The 22,009-nt window shown below is 39.2% G+C and overlaps 1 protein-coding gene across 1 annotated transcript; it reads left to right on the plus strand.

The window, feature by feature from the left end:
• The first annotated feature begins 207 nt into the window (after positions 1 to 207).
• rif1 (replication timing regulatory factor 1) lies at positions 208 to 21,589 on the plus strand. Its single transcript, XM_056251890.1, has 38 exons — positions 208 to 380; positions 1,653 to 1,774; positions 4,117 to 4,195; positions 4,370 to 4,466; positions 4,556 to 4,686; positions 4,770 to 4,861; positions 4,955 to 5,144; positions 5,232 to 5,324; positions 5,429 to 5,567; positions 5,898 to 6,049; positions 6,183 to 6,297; positions 6,773 to 6,949; positions 8,300 to 8,410; positions 8,583 to 8,645; positions 8,739 to 8,839; positions 10,660 to 10,746; positions 10,871 to 10,944; positions 11,118 to 11,298; positions 11,393 to 11,500; positions 11,593 to 11,742; positions 11,836 to 11,935; positions 12,018 to 12,297; positions 12,378 to 12,420; positions 12,501 to 12,700; positions 12,838 to 12,931; positions 13,064 to 13,195; positions 13,299 to 13,441; positions 14,774 to 14,863; positions 14,938 to 14,998; positions 15,112 to 15,334; positions 15,593 to 17,454; positions 17,503 to 18,372; positions 18,496 to 18,618; positions 18,721 to 18,807; positions 20,378 to 20,493; positions 20,670 to 20,823; positions 20,903 to 21,023; positions 21,111 to 21,589. Exons 2-38 carry the CDS (start codon positions 1,662 to 1,664, stop codon positions 21,344 to 21,346), a joined length of 7,188 nt encoding a protein of 2,395 aa, XP_056107865.1. The 5' UTR covers positions 208 to 380; positions 1,653 to 1,661; the 3' UTR covers positions 21,347 to 21,589.
• The last annotated feature ends 420 nt before the right edge of the window (positions 21,590 to 22,009 follow it).

Genomic DNA, 22,009 nt, shown 5'->3' on the forward strand with positions numbered 1-22,009 from the left:
AATATGAAAATACCTCAATTCTCTTTCCCTCGATCAGAGAATTGAGGTATATCTTTAAATGTACATTTGCAAACTGTAATGTTAGGTGAGCAATTTTACTAATAATAAACTAATCAAATGACCATAGTGTCTTAATTTGATGTCTTTTCATTCAATAAATAATTTATGAGAGGGCGGAGTTGACGTCGGGTTGAAGGTGACGCGTCAATCGCGCGTCATGTTTGGCGCCAGCATTTTCGCGGGGAGTGAGGAGTGGACAAACGCAGCGCAGTCTTGATCGTTTACAAACACTGTAGTATAAACCCCTCCAATTTCTCTGATATACATCGTGTGTCGATGATATCGCCTTCATTGGTTGTTAGCGTGTCCTCAAGCGCGAGGTGAGACATCTTGAGTTGTGTCTGTTCATGAGTGTGTTCAGGGGGTTGGGTGGGTAACATGATGATGGTAACTAGCTCGCTAACTCTGCAGTCTTTGTAGGGGAAGTTCCTGTTGGATTAGATTGATTACAGCAAAAACTTACATGGCGTTTTAAAGTTTTCAATTAACGGCATATTTTGACCTCTGTATTTTTCTGCTCGCGAGGTGCCCACAAGTTGTAACGTTACGCTCAACGCACATGTTAACACAATAGCTTTAAAATGCAAACGATAATGTGTACTAATATTTGCACATTAGACAGATAAGTTAGACATTAGTGCACACCCATCAGTAAAAACTTTATATTTCAAAGCAAAGACGTTACGATCTTTCGCAGAGAGGTTTAATAAAGATGGACGGCGTAACGTTATTGTTATTAGCCTCTCTGGCTAGCTAAACGTCGTATTTAGGGTTTATTCTCCAAAAATGTGTCCTTAATGAATAGTAGATCAATACAAGAGCACAAAATAGAAATGTAGTCAAGTCATTAGTGCCATTTGTGCGTCTGATATCTTATCATAACAAGAGAACACGATGTCCCGCATGCATCGATCTATTCTAGCTCACTTTCACTACCAATATAACATGACATGGTTAAAATATTAACTTTTCATACATGCTGATTAACTTATGCATAGTTTTTCATAATCGACTATTAATCGCAGGAATGTGTGATGCAAAACTCCCAGCCAGGGCTGTAGCATGTGAGGTGGAAGGTGAGAGTCACTCTAGGGTCCTAAAGGTCCAAGGGGCACAGTAGTTTCTAAATATATTTTGAAAAGATTAAGAGGTCCAGAATTTAAAACTTCAGCCCTTCTCCGGTTACTCAACTGAATTGGTACTCCTTAAAATTGAAAACGTTTAATACATTTTTTTTTTTTTTTTGCATTACATTCTCTCTTGTAATTAATGCTACAAGCACATCTTGATTTCGCCGAGTTAGACATATATTGTTGATCCTGGAACAAAATTCCTATCTGAAGCTGTAATCCTAAACATATCCCTACCCCTTTACCTAACCCTACCCACAAGCTATCCCTAAAATCAGAGGGAAATGATAGATGAAAACACTGATGAAGAGGCATCTAACCCTGGTTGTAAGCCTGAATTTGACAAACTGTAAACGCGTCCCTCAAATCTGATTGATTGATTGGCATGTTGTTCCAGGAACATGTACTTTGTGAAATCAGGTTCTGCTGATGTGCTATGCATTGCTTCAATGTGCTTTTCAGGTTGTGAGGATGATGGCTGCAGTGCCTCTATCTAGTGCTAGCCTCCTTCCTCTTCTAGACTGTCTGGAAGATGAAGCAGCTGGGCTGTCAGAGCAGACAGATGCCTACATCACCATCGCAAAGTAAGTGTTAGCTTACAGTTTTGGTGTCTGTCACTGTTGAGTAGGTTTTAGTCAAATGTATGTATTTCTGCTTTATTTTATAAGTTCTTTTAGCATTGTAGTGTTAGTTTTGTCAGCAACTACTGTATACACTGAATTTGAAATTGCAATTCAGAAGCTGTTTGATGTGTAGTGTTAGTTCATTTAAAAAAATAGCATTTTTGTCATTAACTCACCCTCTTGTCATTCCAAACCCATTACACTTTAGTTCATCTTCAAAACAAGTGAAGATATTTTTAATGAAATCTGAGAGATTTCTGTCCCCGTTTACTTCATTTTTTTCATTTCACCAAAGTTGTCTCGCTTAAAAAAGTTCTTAAGAGGTTGTAAACCAAGTCCATGTAAATAGAGCGATTTAATCCAAGTCTTCTGAAGAGACTTAAATGCTTTATAATGTGAACAGATTTCATTTGGGTTTTTATTCACATATAAACTAGGGCTGGCCAAAAAAAGTTATTTTTCGATTAATCGTTTTTTAAAATGTGGTTGATTCGATATTGATTCTCAAAAGCCATGAATAGATTTTTTTCCCCCGTATTTCTGCAAACGAACTATCTGATTGACGTTAATCTTATTACTAGTCTTCTCCACTAGATGTCATCGTCTTTTTTTGCCTTGTGCAATGTTACAGTGGGACCCTGTCATTCATTCAGTTCTTAACATGCTGGATACAGGTGCGCTTTTCAGTGTGAAAGACGTTTGTTGAAGGAACTGTCAGTGTCCCGATCGGGCCAGTACTGCATGGTCACGAAAGTTTACCAATTTAAACATTGAAGTGAAAGAGAAGTTTTGTGAGCGCGCACACCCAGCACAGACAGCGTCCAAATAATACAATTAATTCTTTCACGTCTCCTTGCACCTAAACGGACAAATTCACACATTTATCTCAAAATGCGCGCTTTGCGAGTATCCAAGTAAACATAGTCAGTTATGGCTTAAGTAAGCAGTAGAGAAAGAACGCATGTGTATCCTTATTGGATCCGTGCTTTAGTCTTAAAGTGACAGCAACCTCATATCCTTGTTGCTGTCTGTTTTTAATGTTAATCAAACTGCAAAAGACAAAGAGAAAATCACTCTCTGCTCTTCACTTAACTTTTTTGTAACTTTAATAAGGATTAACCTTTATTTAATTTGATTTTTTACTATGAAGATTATATGCAGTGTTATTTTACATTTAATTACTTTATTCAATTTCTGTACCTGAAAACTACTGTTAGACCTACCTGAAAAACTTAAAAAGCACTGATTATTTCATTTGTATCTTTGTTCTAAATGTATTTTTTTGTGCTATTGCTTGTAGTTTGATTATTTGCTCTTTTGTTCTTTTTTTTTATTAATGAATGTTTTTGTCTTTAAAAAACTTTGAAATTTATATTAGTAGTTTTAGCTGTGGTATAGAAAATGGAATCGAGAATCGTTAAATTTCACTGTTATTTAAAATATTGGGTGTCAAACTTATTTATTACAAAACAAAGATACATTGGTAAAAAAAAAAAAACCTAATTTATTCACTTATTACTTTTTTGTGGTGGGGCTAGTGAATTTAATCATTGAATTCATTGAATTGAATCGAAAATCGAATTTAATTGAGATCTTGTGAATCGAATCGAGACATCTGAATTGATACCCAGCCCTAATATAAACGCACATACTTAATGGTATAGCGGAGGATCTTTCCGAATTTTAGAGAAGACCCGCCCTCTCCAATTTTTTTAAAAATGCACATGCGCAACACTCTATTTGCTCCCGAGAGGGAACGCCTATTAAACTTTTACTAGCAGTGATTTTAAATGGATTTCTCCAAATAGCATGACAAACTTTACCTGTCTAGTAAAATCTTCGCGACTGCGGCATCAGTGGGAAGCCCAACCTGTGCTTTTAGCGCACGCCAGCGTGTGAAATATTCACCCAAAATCATTCTGGTCTTGTTTCTATATTCTGCGGCCTTTCTCTTATCATACACTTCGTATAAATTTTTTCTCTTTCGACCCTCAGCCATTTTCAAAGGAATGGCTGAAACCGTAACTCATCACACATAATACACCTGAAAGTGCGCATGCGCAGAAAGCGAAAACTACATAGGGACGAGCACGTACGACGGCCTTACGTAAACATATCACCAGAATGATTGACACTTAGGTGGAGCAATAGTATAGGCTACCCACCCGGAAAAAGAAAATCCTCCGCTATACCTTTAAGCACATCAAATATTGTGTAAATAATGCTCAACTGTTTTTGCTTGATGTATGATTAAGTTATTTATAGATTGATTATAAGTCTTTGTCGTTCTTTCTTTCTCCTAGCCGTCTCAATGGAGAGGAAGGGCGTCAGTTTCTGCCTGTGGTTGTAAAGCATTTTGCACGTCTTAGTAAAGTCCTTTTGGTAAGTTGTCGTCTCTGTGAATTAAGACTCATTCACTGGCACTTTGTGTATGTAACTGAATATTTAGCATTATATTTCTTTCTCCAAAATAAACAAGAAAATGTTATTTCAGAAAGCTGTATATCTTAACTACGCATCAACCCTGTAAACCTTTTTTTTTTTTTTTTTTTTTAGGTTCATATCTCCAGTGAGAATGAGGAGCTGTGTCAAGCTGCACTGCAGGCTTTGGGATTCTGTGTCTTCCACTCACACATCGTTTCAGTCATACCAGGTATATAAAAAGTTTAATTCTCTAGTATAATATACCCCCCCCCCATAATAAGTAGCATCCATAATCCTTTTTTTCATTCTTTCCTTCAGCAAATATTTCAGAAGATATTCTGTCTACACTCTGTAATGTTGTGGTAAAGTCCAAGGAGAAGTTTACGTGTACACGAGCATTATGGGTGATTTCAAAACAGAATTTTCCGCCGGAGGTGGCATCCAAAAAGGTTTGCTTGAAATAAACTTGTTTTTAATGTTCTTTCCCCCTGATTTTCCATCTTGTGTGGCTAAAATGTTTTCTACATTTCAGGCCCCAGAGATTCTCAAGAGTCTAGAGGCCATGCAGACTCGAGAGGTTCAGTCAATCCTCATTGACCATGAGTCCCTCAATGTTGTTATAAGGTTTGATGAAATTTCTCTTTCTTGGTACTGCCATCTTGCAATGTCCTTCATACTTGCGATAATCTGTAAATAAGATTTTGTGATGACCGTCAGGTTGCTGGAGCAGGCCCCCACTCAGATGGCTGCTGGAGCCGTGTGCTGGGCCAAGCTGGTTGTTCCTCTCGTGGTTCACTCAGCCAATAAAGTGCGCTTGCGTGCGGCAGCAGCACTGGAATTGGGCATGCCTCTTCTTCTGGAGAAACAGCAGGAGGTGGCGGCCATTGTAGAGCCAATGATGTCCTCTGTAAGTGTTATGCGGATGTACACAGCAGCTTTTTTTTTGTTGTGCATATATTTATGTATGCACTCTCTATTGCTCTGCTGCCTCCAGATGCTCATCCCTGAAATGCAGAAGCTGTTTGCCTCTAAGAATGAGACAAATATGCTGAAGCTCTGGCCCTTGTTTGTGAAACTTCTGGGGAAGGTAAGATTCTCAGTCACCAAATGCTGCTCTTCAAGTCTCCCTTTTTCAGTTCTGAATCTTGATGTTGTCAGTGTCGATAAGGATGTGTTTCTGTCTCTTTTCAGTTGCTCCACAAAGGCGGTGCTTTTATTAATTCCTTGCTGTATTTAGAGGAGCTGGGTTTCCGCAACTCTTCCCCTAATATTAAGAAGATTGCTTTCATAGCTTGGAAGAGCCTCATTGACAATTTTGCCCTTAATCCAGGCAAGTTTCTTTTGAATTTTGGTGTAATAGCCACTGTCATGGAAAACCTGAGAATATCAGAGAATTACAAAATTGTGTTTTGTGGAAAGTCATGATAATAAAGTCATGGATATTTTTTATGCTTAGCTCAAATATTTTATTGGTTAAAAACTGATGTTAGTGAGTGTTTAAAAATCCTCGTCTAGTGATCATGACTGACATGCCATTGAAATGTATTGGTCAATAAGTGTGACAACTCTTAGTAACCGGCCAGCGACAGGTCATGATTATTTAGCATTCTACATTTTCTCCCCTTATGTTTTAAAGTCGTAACTGGTTTCTCTTGAGCAGATATCCTGTGCAGCAGTAAGCGTCTGAAGCTCCTCATGCAGCCCCTCAGTTCCATCCAAGTCAGGACTGAAGCTCTTCTGCTCACCAAGCTGGAAGTGTGGTGGTATCTCGTAGTCAAGCTCGGGCCCAACTTGTCCGCTAACTTTGAGCAGGTAAAATTCACTGTTTATGTTGATAGATGATTTTTGGTCTTTGCAGACAGTTGTATCTAATGTATGGCCATGGTTCCAATGGTTAATTACAGCAACAATTTCTCTATCCTTTCTTTCCACCTCCTTCTTAAAGGTTGGTGTGCCTCTACTACACAGCACACTTCCTCCTGATTCTCCACTGCAGTCCCCCACTACACCTGCTCGAACCCCTAACCCAAGCAATGGCACCCCTAATACACCTAAAACAGGTACAGCTCATTTCCTCTCATTGTTCCTTCATCATAACATCATATAAAGGAGATGGAATGAGACGGCAGCTTAGATTAGTTTTATATGTAAAATGTAAAAAAAAAAAAACCCACTTCTACTTAAAGGTACAATATGTAAGAATTTTGTAATAAAATATCCAAAAATCACTTGCACAGTGTGATATATTTCCTGCAGTTGTGTACTTACAATATCCCAAAAGTCTCCAAAGATTTTTTATTTCAGAGAAATTCCAATTTTAAATAAGTGGCCGTCGCGGAAAAAAATGTCGCCTGTCAATGACGCAATATCCACGCTTTCCTCGGTTTCCGCTCGTACTGCCATAGCCATGACGTAACCATGGCGACAGACGTGGACATCTGCGTAGTGCGTAACGTTTAGCTGCACGCTGTTGTTGTTGCGTTCAAACATTATGGACCATGGCAAGCAGACTTTCTTCATTTTCCTGTTCTCTAGGCATTCCCTCCTGCAGCACGACGAGCACTACTCCTCGCATGAATCTGAACAGCAGCATGCAGGCGTCTCAGTCCTACCGCTCCATTCAGCTCCTGGGACTAGAGATGATTCTGCACTGGCTCCTGGGTCCAGAGGTCACGGCCATAGCTGCTAAAGAAAGTCTTCAACTCAGCTTGGGTAATCATACACAGTATTGTCTGAGCTTTGGAAATTGTTTTCTATCAGTGATGCATTGGGCATCAAGGTCTGTACAAAATTTAACATGTGTGACATAGGGGTGTAACGGTACACAAAAATCACGGTTCGGTACGTACCTCGGTTTTAAAGTCACGGTTCGGTACGTTTTCGATACAGCAAAAAGCAATAAATGCCAGAGAATTTCCTATTTGTTAAAAGAAAGCATATTTTTTAAATAAGTGTGAGTTTTCCTACATCTTGAAATTTTCAGGTCTATAAATGGGGGTCATCTTTGAAGGATGAACAAATAATGTTTTGGTCATCACATTAAAAATAACATTTAAATATATGAAGAGTTCAGATGCAAAAGCCATTTGAAATTTTCTTCTAGAATGATCATTTTTATCAAGCTTGTATATTTAAGTTCAGTAATTTCACTTACATGGCAATGAAGATTACCTATTAATTGTCATTTGAGTGAAATTACTGAACTTAAATATACAAGCTTCATAAAAATGATCATTCTAGAAGAAAATGGCATTTAGAGGCTTTTGCATCTGAACTCTTCATATATTTATTTATATAATATTTGAGTTTTGAAGTGCTGGAAAAAGATGTGTGAAGTACTTGAAAGCATTTCACTATTCCAGCCAAACTGGTTACAGTTAGTGTTACTGTATTAAATCCATGGTGAATGTTGCTGGTCTGTGGACGTAAAGTATTACTAGTTCATTCACGGCACAATGTTTCTCCTGGTTTCCACGTCAGCGTTGTTTGATCTAATAGAGATCTACGGTTAATAACGGAGAAATGTGAATGCTTCTCACTAGATCTCGCCGCGATGTTATTTCAGTGGCGAATTCAAATGTTTTCTTTACTGGATCTCATAGCGCTGTGTAGTAACAGTGTCGCTTGATCGAGATCGGCTCGCGCTGCACAGATGTTGCTGGTCCGAACTTATAAACGGTCCGTGAAGCACAATAATGAGTAGCGCAGTTTCGTTCCGCTTTCATTACGCTTGCCATTTGATGTTGCGCAACGTTGTGGTGATCGCGCCAGCGCGAATTTTGTCGGCAGGAAAAATGGTCCAAGGAATCGTTCGGTTTGTTTGCGTACCGAACCGGAAGCCTCGAACCGAAACGGTTCAATACGAATACATGTACCGTTACACCCCTAGTGTGACATAAATGTGTATTTGATTTGTAATCTAGAGATGTTCATGTACTACTACAGCCTAATATGTTGAACCTCACGTTACGGTGAGAAGTTCATATAATTGCAGTGATGAAACGAAACTTCAGATATAGCAGATGTCAACATATCATGTCTTTTTTTTTTTTTTTTTTTCAGAGCCCTTGACACACCCGTTCCTCACCAGCCCTTCCTTCTTCAGCAGACATGCCTCTACCCTCATATCAGCCATCAGCGATGGCTTCATTACTGTGGGAAAACATGCTCCAGGTATTCAACAATGTCATCTGCATAATGTAGCCTAGACTCCTGATGCCAACTTAACTTTCATCTTTAGTTGTTTGTCTTTTTAAGGTTGTTTATTGTTATTTAGATCAGTCAGTTAAGGAAATGTATGCTAATGCTGTCCATGTTCATCACTTTGAGTATTTATTTTCCACAGAAGCACTTCTTAATCTCATTTGGAGCAACCTGATCGGTTCTGTCAGCACAGCTATAGAAGCTGGTTGGTGAACATTTAAGTCAAAGATAATTTGCACATTCTTTTGTTGTGAATACTGGCTAATTTAAAAAGTTTTCCTGTCACACTCGTCAACAGGTAACAAGAAGGAACGGCAGGGTTCAGAGGTCCTTACGCTTCTCCTACAGGCTCTTCAGTCCATCTTGTCCTCAGATGCTCTGCCTGCTGAACGTGCACTGGTAAGATGGCACTTCATGGTGAAAATGACCTGTTAAATTACTTTGAAGCTGGGTTAAGCATCACTGTTTCAGCATCAGTCTACCATGCTGCTCACTGAACATGTACTACTTTTTTACTAAGTTTTTAACTTTCTTTTTTTGTTAAGGAAATTAATACTTTTATTCAGCAAGGATGCATTAAACTGTTCAAAATTGAAGTAAAGACATTTGTTACAAAATATTGATTTTAAATAAATGCTTTTCTTTTGAATTTCTATTCATCAAAGTATCCGGATTTCCCCCAAAATATTAAGCAGCACATCTGTTTTCAACATTGATAATAAGACATGTTTCTTAAGCAGCAAATCAGTATATTAAAATGTAGGGGTGTGACTAGACACTTATCTCACAAGATGAGACTAGACGAGATTGGGTTCACGAGAACAAGACGAGATTTTTCAGAAATCCTCAATGACAAAATTCATGACTGGAAAAATAGTATGCAGGTGCATTTTGAAATGTTTTAACTAATAATCTTCTAATGCATGTCATTTCAGGTCTACTTTATGAGTATGAATTATCAAATGCATTGAAAGAAAACAATATACAATATACAAGCACTGTAAAATGTTTTTACTGACTGGCTTTTCTCCTGTATGATTTCACATGAGTCTCTTCAGACCTTACTGTACATTTGAGCTTTCAGAACTTCTGATTGAGGCTGTGTGTGACGACCTAACTGAACTCTTTTACACAAATTGAACACAGAAATAAAAACAGTATAAAAAACACAAATAAATAAGTTTTCTCTTAGTCTTATTAAGTGCAAAACAATAAGTGCAGTAAATCGGTTTATCAAACAATAAGTTCAAGTGCAAATAATCAAAGTACTGTAGTGCACAGACTCTTTATAATTGTTGTGAAATTGCCGTTTTATTTTGCACCGGCAGTTATAGAGTTCGTAGCGAGAAGCGAGAGAAACGAGGCTGGTACGTTTGTGTACAGTTGTTCTTGCGTTCCGATTTATACGGAGCCTCCTTTGTCTGTTGTCCTTAACGTTACAGTACAGTCCAGAGATGGGTATTGTGAGACAGACTATTGTCTTTATGCAGCCTAATTTGTGCTCATCAGGGAGCTTGTGTTTTACTTTCACTTTCAAATTCGTGATCGCGCATACTACGTGTATAGGGATTCTACAAGATAGGACATTTATCAGACGTTTTCTGTTGCGCAACGAATCCTCCGCCATCGTCACGCGATCAGTGAATTGTGATTCCTGCTGCACTGATTGCGACGGCAACTCGTGCTGGATGAGCAGAGCAGACTTTTACATTAGTTAATGGTTTTTATTTTTTATAAAAACAGCAAAACGACAGTTGAGGTGAATGTGAGTGTAGCGGTGGAATATTCTATGCTTATTTCACCCTCACGCTCCGTCATGGTGATATATCGCGAGACAGCTTTTCACTCAACGGGAAATCCTGTCACATTTTAGTCTTGCGAGATCTCGTCACACCCCTATTAAAATGATTTCTGAAGGATCAAATGACACTGAGGACTGGAGTAATGATGCTGAAAATTCCACTTTGCCATCACAGGAATAAATTACTTTTTCACATTAAGATTATTACTTGAAATAAGATTTTTAAATTGACAATTTGGCAATATTAGAGTTATTACTATATTTTTCATTACATAAATGCAGCCTTGGTGAGCATAAGAAACTTGTTTCAAAAACATAAATATTTAATAAAATAGACTACAATTCAAATTTTTTTATGTAGGTTGTTGGTTCGATCCTGCTGTTCTAACATTTTCTTTGCTTAAATTATTTGCTGCAGCTTTTGTTGGAAGCCACCATTAAAGGAATCCCTCAGAAGGTGCTTGGTTCTGCAGCTTATCAAGTGGCAAACATGGATTTGTTGAACGTAAGTTCTGTTTTACCACTTATGGTAAAGCCTTGGTAAATTTTCAATTTTTCATCCATTGAATTCATGCACATCTTTGTATTATGAATGTGTGAATAAGATTTTTCCACATGTACTTTTCCAGGGTACACCTGCACTTTTCCTAATACTGCTATTTTACAAAAGTAACCAGCTTTCATCATTTCTTGAAGATGAGAGGTAACCATAAGACTTTTAATTTTTAAGTCTTTTAATACCTAATATCAAGACCAAAAGTTATATTTTGGAGAACTTTTTTTTTTTTTTTGCATTAAACCTAAGAGTTATACTAATTGCTTTATTTACATTGAAATTGTTTGCTTGCTTAACTTGTTTTCTTTGTCATCTGGCAGGTTTTTCTCAAGCCTGGAGACCCTTGTGAGCTGTGGGTTTTGTGGACCTACATCGCCCCTGGCATTTGGAGAGGCTGTTTTAGGAGCGGTTAGTGGGAGTGCGGAGGTTGTAAAGAACAAGAAACAGCTCTGGAGGATGTGGAGTGTGGTGGTAAACCCTCTGACGGACACAATCACTCAGGTACTAAAATCATCTGTGGTATAGAATGAATGCATTTAAGTGCCAGTCAAACCTTGTATTTCACTACTATTGATAAATCATTGTTCCAACATAGACCAATGAAGTGAATCAAGGAGATGCTCTGGAGCATAACTTCAGTGCCATTTACAGTGCCTTGATGTTTCCAGTCTTTCATCTGCTTCCTGGTTCAGCCCTACCCCAGGTAAGAGCCCGTCATAGCTTTTGTACAATGATTTCTCCAGTATTATGCAAGTATTTAATTTTATTTGTCCTTTGACTTAATTTCTTGAATAGATCACTCAGAAAGCCATGATCAGTACTTGGTCCAGGCTTTACAAGGCATTTGCTCGCTGCTCCGCTTTGGTAGCCACAGCTGAGGAGAATATATGCTGTGAAGAGCTGTGTGCCAAGATATCTGCCTCTCTTGAAAGCGATGCTCTGAAAGTACGGCACTTCCAACATTATATTTGGAAAATGTTATTAAATTGTGCGCTGAGTCTATTATAATTGGTCTCATCCTTTATTTATTTGTTTTAGAGTTTGCCTATGCTAGATGCAATAGCAAACATCTTGCTGGTCATCATTGAGAGTATGGACTTTTCTCCTTACACCCCACAATTTCAACAGAAGATGAAATGTAAGGATTTTGCTTCAGTTTCAAATGGGTAAAGTTGTGTTAATGGCACTGTGTGACCATATTTTCATGTGCTAATCCCTAGCTCCTCATACACCTTTGAGTTGGGTACGCAAGAGAAGCAAAGCTCTGGGGAATCTCTCAACCTTCCACACTCTCCTGATGCAGACTCTAGATGCATTTCTTTCTGTGAACCCCTCAGAAGAATCTGTGGAGCCCACCTGTGGAGCTTTAAATGGACTTGGCTTGGCGATGGTCTCCATCTTGTCTACTCTTTTGACTAATATCACACTGCCCACGTTCATACAAGAGGTGCTGTCCACCCTCACCAAACCACTCTCACACCTTTATGAACGGTTCTCCAGGTTTGTGGAGTCTTCTCATCCTTCATACATTCGTCCCCCCCCCCCTTGTGTGACACTGTTTGTTTTTTCATTTATAAAAGTTATGATGAACCCTCAAAGCCCAGTGCAACGCTCGGACACAAGGTAAGAATTTACCCATGTATAAATTTTAAATCGAAACCACAGCAGCTCTGATATGTATATTTATGTTCTCTCTGTTCTAGTTGGAGAAACTGGCCACAGACCTGCTTGGCTGCCTTCAGACACAATTGACTCTGCACAACGATGAGATGCTTGGTCTGTTGTCACCCTTGCTCTGTGTGCTTTTTCCGCACAAGAGCAAGCAAATTCGCACTGTGGTCACTCAGTTCTGGAATGCCACCTTTGGAAATGCACTCACCTTGACTTACCCTGAGCCTCTGAAGTACGTTTTCATGCCATTGCTGGGAATTTGTGTAACATGTTGTGTAGGCAGATTTTCAGATCTTTAAATCAAGTATGCAATTTTTTCCCTTTTGATACTGACAAAGAGACACTTTTTTTCTTTTTCTTTTTTTTTAGGTCTGTTTTAAGTCAGGCTAAGCAGAAAACTCTCTTGATTTTACCTGGTTTTGAAGCTGTTGATGCACCAGATGATTGCAGTGGACAGTATACGGTGCGTATAGTGTTGCTAACAATAATGCAAATCCTGAAGAACGCAGAGCAGTTTACCTTAAACATGTTGTCTCCTCTGTTAGTTTTTAGCTTTTGTTCCTAAGAGCATACTAAATTTATGTTCTCTAATAAGGGTGAGAGTTCTCAGCTGGACACACAAATTAGTGGGGTGAAGATGACCTCTTTGGGAAAGAGGGACTCTCTCCTGGCGAGGGCAGAAGAGCTTAAAGGAAGAGGCTCTGTACATGTAGCAAAGCCAGTGTCTGTAAGTAAAAACAAAAAAAGCATCTGAACTTGAAAATGTCAATGGTGGTGCTTAATTGGCTACAACAGCACGTCCCTCAACAAATCATCTGGTCCCTCTCTAGGTGAAGCTGGATTTTGGATCGCCCAAGCCTTTGCGACGAGAAGCTATTGAGGAGGCGGCATCAGTAGATTTTGTTTTCATTCCACCTGAGACAAAGGAGAGAGTGCTGACTGAGCACCAGAAAGAGGTCAAAAGGACTAAACGGTAAGTTTAAGTTCTCAAGTTTAGACCTCTGCCATGTCATGAAAAAAGTGTGTAATTGTGCAAGGCAGTAAAGTTTTAATTTTATACTTATAGGTCCAGTTTCACAGACAAGCTTGGATTAAGCACGGATTAGGCCTTAGTTTATTTAGGATATTTAAGTACCTTTTATAACGTGCCCTAGAAAAAAACATTACTGGTGTTATATATGTCAGTGCAAGTTGCTTTCAGTTAAGACAGTTCAAACATGCATTCTAGTCTGGGACTAGGTTCAAGCCTTGTCTGTGACGGTCTGGTAGTCTGTCACCTTTAAAGGGATAGTTCACCAAAAATGTTTTAATTGTCCCATGATTTAATCTCAAGCCATCCTAGGTGAATATGACTATTTTCTTTCAGACGAACACAATCGGAGTTATGTTAAAAAATATCCTTGCTCTTCCAAGCTTTATAATGGCAGTGAATGGCACTCCTGATTTTGAAGTCCAAAAAAGTACATCCATCCTTCATAAAAGTAATCTATTTTCTAAAATTTAGTTTATACTATATAAACTAAAATAACTAGCTTTCGACTTGCAACTTGCGCTAAAAGAGTAACTTCTGATGTGATGTAGGAGTAGCTTAAGCTTACTTACTCTTGCGGTTAAAACAAATATGGCTCTTCTCTTATATCGAAATACATTATACCTCTGATATTTATTTTTTAAAATTCTCGTTTTAGACTTCTAATTCGTGACCAGTGTTTTGTTTTGCTCTATCCTCTGTGCTTCCGTGTTTGTCAATGTGTCAGGCGTCAGGGCAGAGATTACTCTTTTGGCGTAAATCGATTTGCATAGGCCGTCTGCCGGAAGCTAGATATTTTAGTTTGTAAAGTTTTAAATATGGATATTTTTCTTACAAAAACCCATCGCTTCGCTTCAGAAGGCCTTTGTTAACCCCCTGGAGCGAAGTGAATTGTGAATTACTTTTATGATGGATGGATGCACTTTTTTTGGACTTCAAAATCAGGAGTGCCACTCACTACCATTATAAAGCTTGGAAGAACCAGGATATTTTTTAATATAACTCAGAAATCCAAATGTAGTAAGGTTTTTAGAAAAATGTATTAAACATCTTTTAGTTTTATTTTTGAATAACTAAACCTGCCTCTCGCCATGAACATAGCCATAGAAGCTGAAATGGTGTCAAAAAAGGGAAAGAAAAACAATTATAACTCTGATTGTGTTAGTCTGAAAGAAGATACTCTTTTGGGGGGTGAACTATCCAATTAAGATTCTCTAAGCATTTTGAAAAGAAATTGTCATTTGTTTTTTTGATTGGTTATTTATTTTGCATAAGGGTTGACATTCCTGCTCTCTATAATAATCTGGATGCCTCCCAGGACACCACAGTCTTTTCACAGTGTACTCAGAGTCAGGAGGAGTCCATGTACGTATTGGAATCATGGTTTTGCTTTTACTCCAGTTTTTTTACCCACTGTATTAAAACATGTTTCTTCTTAGGGACAAATTGACAAAAGATGAAAGCGATCAACCTGAGGAAGAGGCTAAGGTGCAGCTGAAGGTAAAACGGCAATTTTCAGACTCTGGCACTGCTGATTTGATTATGTGGGGGATATGCGTGCATGCTTTCTCTTATGTGTATTAATTGGTTTTAATGTTGTTTCCTCCCCCAAGGAGATTACCACAAGTGATGAACCATCCCCAGATGTTAAAGTAACCCAAGAAGGCACCAGATCAGACGTAGAAACACCAGAGAAATCTGTGCAAAATAAAGATCAAACTTTAGAGAAGGATCAGTCTCCATCCAATGGCATCACAGTTGATGCGAGTGGGCATGAGAAAAGTGGACTAGAGGGGACCAGCCCTAATGTTTCGGGTTCATCTGATATGATATCAGGTACACCTCCTAAACCCAATAGCAGACGTCAATCGTTTGTTACCACAAGTGAAGAACCATCCACAGATGTTAAAGTAACCCAAGAAGGCACCAAATCAGACGTAGAACCATCAGAGAAATCTGTGCAAAATAAAGATCAAACTTTAGAGAAGGATCAGTCTCCATCCAATGGCATCACAGTTGATGCAAGTGGGCATGAGAAAAGTGGACTAGAGGGGACCAGCCCTAATGTTTCGGGTTCATCTGATATGATATCAGGTACACCTCCTAAACCCAATAGCAGACGTCAATCGTTCATAACATTAGAGAAATATGTTGAAGGGAAATCAAGTCCTGCAACTGTTGCATTTACTGGTCCACTCACCCGGAAATCAGGTAGACTGGATTCTTCAAAGGAATCAGAGTGCACGCCAAATGACTCACAACCTCAGACTACAAAAGAGGATTCTCAGAAATCTCAAAAGATAAGCAGCACTGACCCATCTGCTCAAAATGAGAAAGCTGGGGAAGAGGCAAAAGATGAGATTAAGTCAATGGGAGGTCATCCTTGTGAAGGTACTGATGAGGAAGAGGATGATGTGGTCCCTGACACCCAGACCCAAGTATCTAGTGAAGCATCAGGTGTTAAGAGCAGTCCTGTGTCCAAAGCCAGCATGGAGGAAGACTCTCCTGAAAAAGATTCACAAAGTCTTGCTAATTCTCAATCTAGTCAAGAACCAAGAAGGTCGAGCAGACGGCGAAGTAAACCTGTTCGCCCAGGGGAAGATCCAGGGGAGATGAAAAGCAAAGAACAAGTCAGTCAGGTTGCAGACTCAATGACAAATACACAGAAGTCAATACTAACGCCACCAAGTAGCACTTTAACTGGAAGAAGAATTAAGGTTCTGGAGGACAGTAAAGTTGAAGGTGACCTGCAGAAAAGTAAAGGGATGAAAGGAGAGCTTAGCCAAAGTGGTTCACAGATTTTCTCTGCAGAGTCTTCACAGGCACTTCCACGGGTAAGTCAAGCTGAGACTTCTCACGAAAGTTCACCTGTAGCCCAATCGGATAGCCAAAGCAGAGAGAGACTGCCAACTCTCAATGAGTCTAAAAGTCTGTCATTGGGTAGACCTACGAAGAAGACTAGAACACAACATGACGAATCCACAGACAAGGAGGCAGATGAAAACTCTCAAAATGATTCTCAAAATGCCACATCCTCTTTGAAAAAGAAACATTTACAGACACCTCTTTCTGATTCTGAGGCTGATGGCCAGCAATCTGTACGAACACGAAGAACAAGGAGATCTGAATCTCAATTACTGCAGACCAAAGAAGATTCGAGTCAGACAGATTCCCAAACAATGACAAAGATGAAGGGAAGAGCTATGAGGAGGAGAACTGCAGAAGAAGAGAACGACTCTAGTAGAGATGTTACATCAACTGTAAATGCTGAGGAGTTAAGTGCAAGCCAATATTCCTCTCAAGGGCTTGGTAGATACAGAACTCGACGATCTAAAGGTTTGTTGGCTGCCGACAATATGGAGTCTGAAACCCCTGATAGCCAAGAAGATGGGCCAAGGCCTAAAAAGAGACTGCGGAAACCCCTGTCAACTGAGGTGCTACCAGTTGCCACAGAACCTAAAGTTACTGAGATGCTGCCAGATAAGGAGGATGCTAATATTCAATCAGAAGTCTCAATGGAGATGTCACAGGATGAGGTGGATCCTGAAGCTAGTTTGGGAATTTCAGTTAGTGAGACCAATGAACTTAAGAAAAACAAAACAGAGATTCCTTCCCCTTATAGTGTACCACATGAACAGATCAGCTCTGAAAAAGGAGCAGAAGATGACAAAGTTGAGACAAAATTGAAAACTGAAACTGATGCAGAATTAAAAACTGAAACTGTTACCGAAGAAAAAGAGATTATCAGTGATAAGGGAGAGGGTGAAGAAGCAAATTCATCTTCACAGGCTGGATCAGAAGATTTAAAGTTTGGCAGTTTGCGTAAATGCCCACATACCAGGGGACGGGGCCGTGGACGTAGGCGATCTAGAAGCTGCAACTGCTTTTTAAACAACCAGGAAGTGTTCTCACAGGGCAGTGACGTCCAAGAATCAAAGGATCTGAAAAATGAGCAGGTTCCACTTGCTGTTGTCACACCGAACTCTCAACCTGAGCATGAGCAGGTTCCACTTGTTGTTGACACCCTGAACTCTAAACTTGAGCAGTCAAGCCCAACATCCGTATTGGAGGAAAGCAAGAGCTCACCAATTGTAGATTTACCAGTTGCTGATGTTCAGCCGTATTCAACCTTGCCTGCTCAACTCCCATGTGAGGTTTTGTCTTCTGAAAGCCCCATTACAAAGCTTGGTGTAATTGTTTCTCAGCTGTCTGAAGCAGAGGAAGGAGCACAGCTTGAATTATCCAACCTGAGGGATGAATCAAACAATGTGTTTGTAAAAGTCCTGGAGGTAGAGTCAAATCAGTTTGAGAGTTCTGGGTGCACAGATAGTCCAAAGCACAACAAAGAATTAGACAACCCTTCAGTAAGTCAAGAACCTCCCCAGAGTTCAACACCTCAAGACACCTCTCCTAGTCAAGGTCGCCCAGTGGAAGATGCACCTATATGCCAAGAGCAACTAGAGTCTTCCCATGTCCATCAGGAGGATGCAGTGAAGGAAAGTGAAGACCTTGCTGTTCCAGAGCCGAGTGAAGAAAAGGTTGTGTTGCTAGAAGAGTCAAATGGCAAAGAATTGCTTGACAAGGATGTTGGTCATATCGAGAAGGATGAAGACACTCAGATTGACAACCGGGCTCTTTCTGCTGATATACAAGAGTTGTCTGTACCACCTCAAAGTAGTACCTCTAAAGCCTGCTTAGATTCTCCACCCAAGCCTAAACCTTTAGACGCTCTCAGTGGTGAGCTAGAGCCTGGTCAGAGCCCGAGCAGAAACCGATCTCGTGTCTGGTCTCCATCCGCTTCTCCATCTACCAGTATTCTGAAGAAGGGACAGAAGAGAACATGTGAAGAAGATACCCCATCCCCCCTTCAAAAGGTATTGGACAGTATTCTTAATTTGAGTCCAGTTATCTAAATGTTCAATGAAACAGCTGTAATGTAAGCTTATAGTGGTTTCATACAAAGAGAAAATCATCTATGTAACGTTGTTGTTGTGCAGTCTCGTCGAGTGTCTTTTGCAACTCCAATTTACCATCAAGAACTGGCTGATGATATTGATCGACGTAGTCCGGTTATTCGCACAAGCTCACCTAGGTCAAAAGTCTTGAGTGGACAGTCGAAGGTGTGTGATAAGAGTTTTGAAATTATTAGATCTAGATGTAAAACTGTGCTTGAATTGTTTTTACATTTCTTTCATGGCCTGTTGTTAAATGTCTTCATACAGTATATCACTACACCCACAAAAGGCTATTCGAGTCTAAGTCCACGTAACCTCCGTAGCCCTGGATCCAAAAGCTCTAAAAAATGCCTGGTAAGTACTTTAGTACTCTTGCAATGTACTAAAATTTTTTATTCTGTTTATTTTAATCTCATACAGTCTACTTATTCAAATCATTTATTTATCAAATTCAAAGCAATTAAGACAATGTGAAAGTTGCTAATGTTTGATACAGTTCATGTTAGAGGTTGAACGACTTTAGATTTTTTGAAGTCGACTGTTATGACATCAAAGTCGAGTCGACGTCGACTAGTCGCTGACGTCATTCATAAAAACACAAATGAGACTGCTGTGCAACATGCCACAATTTGCAATTTATTAGCAGAAAATTATACAGATGCTGACAGACAGCTCATATTGGGGCTGTTTACACCTGGCCACTTCGTGCGCTTTCTCAGATCGGATAGCTATCTGATTTATCAAAACGACTCCATTTACACCTGGTCACATAAATGTGTTTTCGCAAAACGGATATAAATCCAATCTTCAAACCCCGCGCTATATGCAGATTTAATGGAGTGCACGTCACCGAAAGCAACAGTTCGAGTTGCATTTTATTGATCATCAGCTAAAATTCAAAATCAAAGACAGCAATAAGAGAGAGCGGCAACAGCCCTGGTAAGATCATTTTGTTTCTATACTTTCAACGAAGATGATTGTGTGTTAAGCGTCTGCGACTTACTTTCACTTTGATTTGCGATAGTGCACGTTGGCTTGATGAATAGATGCTCATCTGCGGTGATGCGTGTTGCCATAGCTTCGTCATATCTTACTATAACATGACATATAGCCTATAACGCTCTCACACGTTTATTTTTAGCATTGTTGGGAGGAGACGAGGAGTCCAATTTACATATGTGGTTTCAACAACCAGATACATTTACACTTGTCCACCAGTTTTGTCTGGAATGCGGCCCAGATCTCCTCCTGAAGTGGTTTGGGCGATCGGATTTAAATCCGTCTCGAATGCGTTTCGGAGGGAATTTAACTCCTGGTCTTTTCACGATTGGATAGCTATCAGATAACAGAAACATATGAAGTGGCGAGGTGTAAACAGCCCGCTGTTTACATCATCATTTAGGATGAAAAGAAAAAAAAAAGCTATAAATTCACATCTGCGTGTTAATGATTCGCAGATCCAAGTAATACAAAATAATATTCCAATTAATTGCGGGTGAATTCGAGATAAATAATTAATGTTTAAATAAATATATGAAAAAAATAATGTGTTGATTTTAATAAAGAGACTGAACTCTCATTTCCCGATAAAACACAATGAGCGTGCGTTTTCAACAATATCAAGTGTTAAGTTAGTGAAGTATTTCCACGCAATTGATGAACCACTGCTGCTTTCTTGCTGCAACGACCCTCTGGGCTCTTCATATGCTGTCGTCTGCAACGCGGCCATGTTGTTAGTATCAAAATAGCGCAATCATAGTGTCACATGATCAACGCGACTAGTCGACGTCAAGCTTAAAGCGTCACGGCATTGCATTAAAGTCGACTAATCGACTAGTCGGTTCAACCCCTAGTTCATGTTATTTAGTTTGAGCGGTACCTCCAATGGAAATGGTGTTAAAATGTTCCTGTTTCTTTATCATAGATTTCGGAAATGAGCCAGGAGCCACGTCCTATTGCTAAAGATTGTGTTTATCCAGCACTTGTTGGCTGCTCTACCCCTGTAGAGGCAGTTTTACCGCAGATATCCTCCAACATGTGGTAAGCCAGATTTCCTCTTCACTAGGGTTTGGGTTCAGTTTAAGGTCATTTCTCATTTTTAATTTACTGACATTTTTAGAGGATTTGGTGAACTCCTAATACATTAGTTTTTTCTTCTTCTTTGATATCTGTAGTAAGAATGTAACTAATTGCTGTTTATTTCTCTGTATGTTCAGGCCTCGTGGCTTTGGCCAACTTGTTAGAGCCCGGAACATTAAAACGGTTGGAGATCTGAGTGCCCTTACCCCTAGTGAAATCAAGTCCCTTCCTATTCGTTCACCTAAGCTGTCCAATGTGAGGAAAGCACTTAAAACCTATTATGAACAGCAGGTAATGTGTAGCTTATTTAAATAGTGTCTTACACTTTATTATGGAAGATCATTCTTACACCTCAAATTTGGCTGTACAGAGAAAAGGGCGTTCTGATGACCTCAAGAGTTTTGACGAAATGGAGAAAATGACATCTGAGCCTGAAGAGATGGAGCTTCCTCAAAACCAAGATGAGGAGCAAACACCAGGAGAGGCTCAAGGTAACCCCACCCCAATCAAGTTCATTGGTGATACATAATACATATTGATGACTTGCCTCATTACTTTTTTCTCCGAACTTTTGCCAGATGACAAACCATCAGAAGCGGGAGTAGATTCAGGACTGATGGCTGAGGAGAACAAATCTAATGATTTGCTCTCAGATGTTGTAGCCCTTGGTGGACGCTTAACTTCAGAGGAACTTGGTCACTGTTCACCCAACCAGTTGGGCCTGATGCACGAACATCTGAGCGGAATGATGAGAAGCATTGTGACCCATCTGCAGTCCCGCTTGCTGAGTAATCTTGATGATAGCTTGCCATAAGGACATTGAGACATTTTCCTGACACAAGAATTCACTTTTAACTTGAATATTAACAGTGGACTGCTCATCCCTCAAGTTTTAGCTTGAATTTTAGAGTAGATGTATTTCTAATTATGCTCTCTCAGAGAATAGACTTAAATGGTCAAAATGGCCATTTCCATTGCTACTTAAGTGTCTGTGTATTTTATGGAGTGATTTTTAAGACTGTAAAATTGTACGGAGATGCCAAGGAACCTTTTTTTTTTAAAATAAAACTATAATATTAATCATTTGTTTTCATTTAACATTTGTTGCATTTTTTCCCAGTCTTTTATTCAAACCACAAAATTGCAAATTAGATGATTTTTGTTGCCAAAGACACTGGCTTGATGATATTTTACAATGTTTAATTTAACAAATACATTAGTTAAAAAAAAAAACTAACAATGGACTGCTTCTACAGCATTTAGAAATTAACATTAAGATTAAAACAAATACATTTTAGAAATCGCAATGTATTTTTTTTAGCATGCACTGTGAAAATGAACATGTAAATAAATGAAATTGTATTTTTACTTGACGTTAGCAATAAGCAATTTATTTTTACAGCATTTATTAAAGGTAGGTTAGGCAGTTTTGGAGAGGCTAGCAATAGCAAGCTAGCTTTGAAAGCATGAGATCCCA

This window comes from Rhinichthys klamathensis, unplaced genomic scaffold, assembly GCF_029890125.1.
Source record: "Rhinichthys klamathensis goyatoka isolate OS25496 unplaced genomic scaffold, OSU_Roscu_1.1 h1tg000090l_1, whole genome shotgun sequence".
Taxonomy (NCBI): Eukaryota; Metazoa; Chordata; class Actinopteri; order Cypriniformes; family Leuciscidae; genus Rhinichthys; species Rhinichthys klamathensis.